We start from the raw sequence: 5,190 nt of genomic DNA on the forward strand, positions 1-5,190 counted from the left end.
CGCTCTGGTAATGGAACAATGGCCAGTTTTACACAACATAAGATACTACATTGTTTGGCACTTGGATGTGACTAGCATCAGAAAAGTTACTAATAAAACCGTCAGTGCTGGAACCTGTACATGCTTAGTGTAAATGTCTAAATATACCTAAAACTCTATTTTAAGAGCAGCACAATTAATCAATTATTTCAAAAATATGTTTAAAGGTGGTCATGAGTGATCTGTGTCAAAGACCCTAACCCTAACCTGTCACGGACTTGAAAGACTATTGTTGGGGTAGTAATTCCTTTTAACCGCTAGGTGGCAGCATGTCTCCACACAGGGAAGGCCTTTCGTAAGCGCCCATTCATCAGTCCACGGTCCTTAGTTCGTAGTCTTTCCCCTAGACTGCAGTCAGTAGACCCATGGTAAATATCTTACTATTTTCAAATATTTGTGGCTGCGATCTCCCCAACATAGACTTCATTTTCGTCTTCCTCCACATTCTTTTACCCCACTGTTTAGACAAACTGCTGTGTAGTTTTAATTAGAAATCAGGCATTCAAGTACCACTTTGGTTCCAAGATCAGCTGTAATGCATTAATAAAACAGATAGCGAGGGATACCTTCTTCTGGTGCCATGTGCGGTACTGCTCATGACGGAGTAAGGAACATTTAAGAATCTGATTAAGTACCTGAAGCTCTGTTCAGCTTCTTCAATAATTAAACATAAAGCTTATTTCGACAGCTGGTCGTTTTAAGACCACTGGAACATGTACCGTTAACGTTCCCAAGATCTTCACGTTTTAACTCGATGGTAAGTAACGCAGCTGTGTTAACCAGCTAGTTAAGGTGTTAAACTATATCACGCATTTCTCACAGAGGTGTTACATTTCCTTAACGTCTGCAGTTTAGTTGTATACGTTTATCTTTACATCTGATCCCAGCATTAAAAGCATTGGACTATCCTCTGCTTGCTCGTGGTATTTCCATGTTAGCCTCCGGTTGCCTTGACATTCACGTGCGGCTTCTCGGTAGCATCTCGCGAGTGAAGTGATGTACTACTCCGCAGTCACGTGATCGCGTGGTAGGAGAAGATGACTACGTTGGAAAGTCCGGTTGGGTTAGATTTAAAATAGCTACGTGGTGTCTGATATTAACCAACTGTAGTCCCTTGTTTATATTTCTGTTTTAAATACTCATCTTGCTCTTCCGTTTATGCAAACCAACATCTGCTTGCTGAAATTCATACTACAGCCACGGAATCCCCAGGTCATTATAATATCATCTCTGGACTTAGCCTGTTCTTGCTCACCTATGGAAATACGGACAGCTGTATTGTAATCTCGCATACTGTCAGTTTGCCCAGTACAACCTGTTCCTGTTTGCTCTACTGGTACGGACTGCCAACCATAAATGAGACGATAAGAGCTTCACGGTTGACTTTTCCGTGGCTCTAGTGTGCATTTCAGCAAGCAGATGTTGGTTTGCATAAACGGAAGAGCAAGATGAGGGGTTTTTTTTGTTTGTTTGTTTGTTTTAAATATAAACAAGGGACTGCAGTTGGGCTTCTAACTTTCAAATCGTTCAAATCTATGACTAAGGACCCTAGAATTTCCATTATTATTAGTCATTCTCTGGAACCTGCCAGTGGGCAATTTTTCCAGACTTTTTTTTAAATATATAATATCTAAACAAAGAATTTTCAGACTATATGTTGCACAAAAGGTATTGATGATTTAAAAAAAAAAACATTACAAAATGGAAAAAATATTAGCTCACTTCAGTGATGTTACTGTTACAGTAGCAACATCCTTACAGACTTGTGTCAGAGTTCAGACACTGACCCCTGAGGTCAGGAGCCTCTTGTCACACTTGCACGTCTCTTTCTACATGCAGGTGTTTCAACACATTTAACAGACAAAAATGTGCAAGTGGTGTGTGCACGCTGCAAACTGGACGAAAAAAAAGCACTGGTTTTCCACTGCAGACCGATAGGTCCTGTTTTGCAGACACTAAAAAGGTCGCAGTCGTCTCTGTGAGGTCCCTCACTTTTCCTCGGGTACAGAAAGTGATCACCGTCTCTTTGCCTAACTAAACTAGAAATTCAGGAATGAGTCGTCTTAAGTTTTGGTTTTGCATCACCATGTCAGGCTTTGAAACTTGGCCTTTGAATCAGCCTCTGGGTTCGGTCTCGGTCAGCATCGTGGAAGCTGGCATCAATTCCTAGCGCGTTAGCATTCATGTGTCTTGTGGTGTCTGAAGAAATCTGGAAATTGTCACCCAGTTTAACCTACTAAACAACTACACTTTGAAGTGTGTTTTAAAGGCTTAGTTGAACTTAAAATATATTTCTAATAAACATTTAAGGGTTAAACCATTTTCTTAATTGAACAGTTTTTGATTGATAGGGGGAGATGGAATCTGAGTTGGATCTCAGATTTTATTCTAAAGTTATTTTGAAATGTAAATTGTGTGTGCGGGCGCGCTGTGGGATGTGTTTGTGCCGCACCCTCGACCGATAACTGTGACCTGCCCCGCCTTGCCCTGTAGTAACCCCTGTACGTCATTCAGTCGAGTCGTGTATCGCGCGTTACGAGCCTTTCTCACATGACCATATATGGGTGCGAGGCTTGTGGGGTGAGACATTTTATCCAATCGGAACGCGCAGTGTTTTAAAGACGCGGGTTGGGGGTGTGGCTAGTGGGCGAAGGTGAGTAGGAGCTGGAGCCTGGGGCGTGGCGGAGGGCGTGGTCATGAGCGAGGGGCGGGACCCGTTTGAAATGAAAGAGGTGTTGCATAGTTGTAGGGCACGCGGGAGAGGCTAGCGGTACCGAGACTACCGGCAATCTCCGTTCCTGTACCGAGCTTTCGCGGGGAGAAGACGCGGCAGAACAAGGAAACTTCTGAACTGAAATCAAATAGAAGCACCAAAGATTAAACCCGGCGGCTTTAAGGATGCAGTGTAAGTCTGTCTTTGGTTTAAAACTGTGGGATGGTCACGCCCTGCCTCGCGGAGATGGAGGGATGACGCGTGAGCTCACGGTTTCCCGGAGCTCCGCGTGGTGTGAGCAGCTTTGAGATGTTTGGCTGCTCGGTCTGAGACGATGGGGATTATGATGATCTCATCTCGCTGGCCAGTTCTCTCCAGGTCTCAACAACTGTCTCGTTTGGGAATGCGTATTACCATAAGGTTAATAGATGTTCATGTTAATACAAGTAAATTGTCGATATATTTTGGAGACTTTCCAGCGTTCAGAGTTTAAATGTGTACACACTAGCTAAACGATGAGAGGTGTATGTCCGCGCCGTACTGTACTCCCTCGTGAGTTTGTCACGGGAGGGGCTCTGATTAACCACGCGGTCTCCCAGATGGAGGCTGAAATCCCAGTTCGCGACTAACTGCATTTACATAATGTCTTCACGAGACCACTGGTGCCAACACCAGCTGGGCATCGCAAAGACACGCGCGTACACGAACGTGCATTCTAAACGAGCCATTGACGCCATGGTGCTAATGGTGTCTCAGATGTGGCGTGTGTGTCGCAGACACTTGTGATGGGGGCTCGGGCTGCACGAGGCTACAATATGCAAATGAGCCCTTTAACAAAAACGCCTTTCTTTTGTTGTTTATTTGTCTCTATTTCACCGTCCTGCTGGCGCTGAGCATGTCTGGCGTCTCTTAATGGTGTTCTGTGTTTACATGAATCCCTACATTCTCTTAAACAAACCAAGGAAGTGCAGCCTGGTCCTTGCCCACGATGCATCGAGGAGTGGCTTCGTGTGTGTCTGTGTGTGTGTGTGTGTACACGGTTTGATTGGCCTATACGGTGTTACTCTGCACTGTGGCAGGTTCTGGATGAAACCCAGCCTGGGAGTATTGACTGAATGAACCACCAGTACTGTTGGTTCATTACAGTGATCTCTTAATATTGCATCTGTAGAGGACGTCGTAATGATAATTCCACTCTGGTTCTCCGATAAATGTGTCCTGATGTGTCCTGAGATTGTTCTCGAGACTGCCTGTTTAAGGATTCTCATTTATTTGGAGGAGACGAGCGTTTGGCAAATTAGAATGAAAGGTGGGACCATAACAGTTCCGGGTAGTCATAAATGTTACATACTGTAATGGTGGTGGCTGCTATTGTCTGTAAACGAATCATGTAGACACACTGCAAGAAACTGAGAAATCCAGATGTGAGTTTGGGATTGGTTGGGAAGTCTCTAGAATGTTGTTTGCACTGGTTTTAGTTCATCAGTTCTGTGCCTGGAACATCGCTGCCAGTAGGAGAGCTCTGGGGGCCTCTGAGTGTTTGACTGTCTCAGGGTCAGTCACGTGACCTGCAGGTGCTGCCGTGTCTCAGGACCCGAGTGCGTGCTGGGTCCCCGAGAAGCCCTGGCGTGGCCTGGCTCTCGAAGGAACCTCCAGCTGATGTTCCTGGAGGGCCCTGTGCAGAAGATCCTTCCTGCCTTGGATGAATCACTCTGGGCCACAAGTAGACAAGCTTTCCCTGTAAGGCCCGTCATCCGTGAGCTAGTCACATGGCACACTACAACGTCTGAGTGAGCCGCACTGGTGAGCAGAGCTGGTTAATCAAAACTAGAAAGCTGCTATGGGGAAGCAGATTTATGTGCTCGAAATTCCAACTCTTCAGTTTGCACATGTTATTGTTTTTAACCATTTACATTCCTGGCCAGTTTAGTACTGCAACGATGCACAACCTTTTCACGATAACACAACGCTAACAGAAAAGGCCACATGTGGAGAACTTTGTGTGGCTCCAGCAGTTCCCAGTTGTTCCCGATCAGAGCTCAATGGGATGTCTGTGCTGATACGGTCAGGAATGTCCTGATTAAAGGGTCTTTTAAAGGTGCTGGAATGCTGATTCCTTCTGCCTCAGTCCACTAGCTCCGTAAGACCAGCGGGGCGTGGGGCGGGGCCTACATTGTCTGCGCGCATTGCTGCAGACGAGGGCGGGAACCTTCGCTCTCTCTCCCACATGCAAATGCACCTACTCCTCGTGGCTCAGACTGGAGCCCTTGTGTGGGACCCTCTGTGCTGGAGCAGAGCTGACTGGAACAGAGATGCACTTGGTCCCTTACCCCAAAGGTTCGGTGTCACGCAGAGTCTGTACACGACACCTCCATCCACATCCACCTCCATCCTTTTGACCCTGCATCTCTATCAGATCAGCCCTGCCCATTCTTACA

The 5,190-nt window shown here is 46.0% G+C and overlaps 1 protein-coding gene across 3 annotated transcripts in view; it reads left to right on the forward strand.

The window, feature by feature from the left end:
- Window positions 1-2,774: 2,774 nt before the first annotated feature.
- Window positions 2,775-5,190, forward strand: part of acsbg2 (acyl-CoA synthetase bubblegum family member 2) — a 20,288-nt gene continuing 17,872 nt past the window's right edge. For all 3 annotated transcript variants that reach the window (XM_035521824.2, XM_081707402.1, XM_081707399.1), the window contains exon 1: window positions 2,775-2,944. In XM_035521824.2, the coding sequence (XP_035377717.1) occupies window positions 2,938-2,944 (7 nt within the window). In that variant the 5' untranslated portion in view covers window positions 2,775-2,937. The remainder of the gene's footprint in view (window positions 2,945-5,190) is intronic.

This window comes from Electrophorus electricus, chromosome 25 (genome assembly GCF_041902795.1).
Source record: "Electrophorus electricus isolate QZ-2024a chromosome 25, ASM4190279v1, whole genome shotgun sequence".
Classification (NCBI taxonomy): domain Eukaryota; kingdom Metazoa; phylum Chordata; class Actinopteri; order Gymnotiformes; family Gymnotidae; genus Electrophorus; species Electrophorus electricus.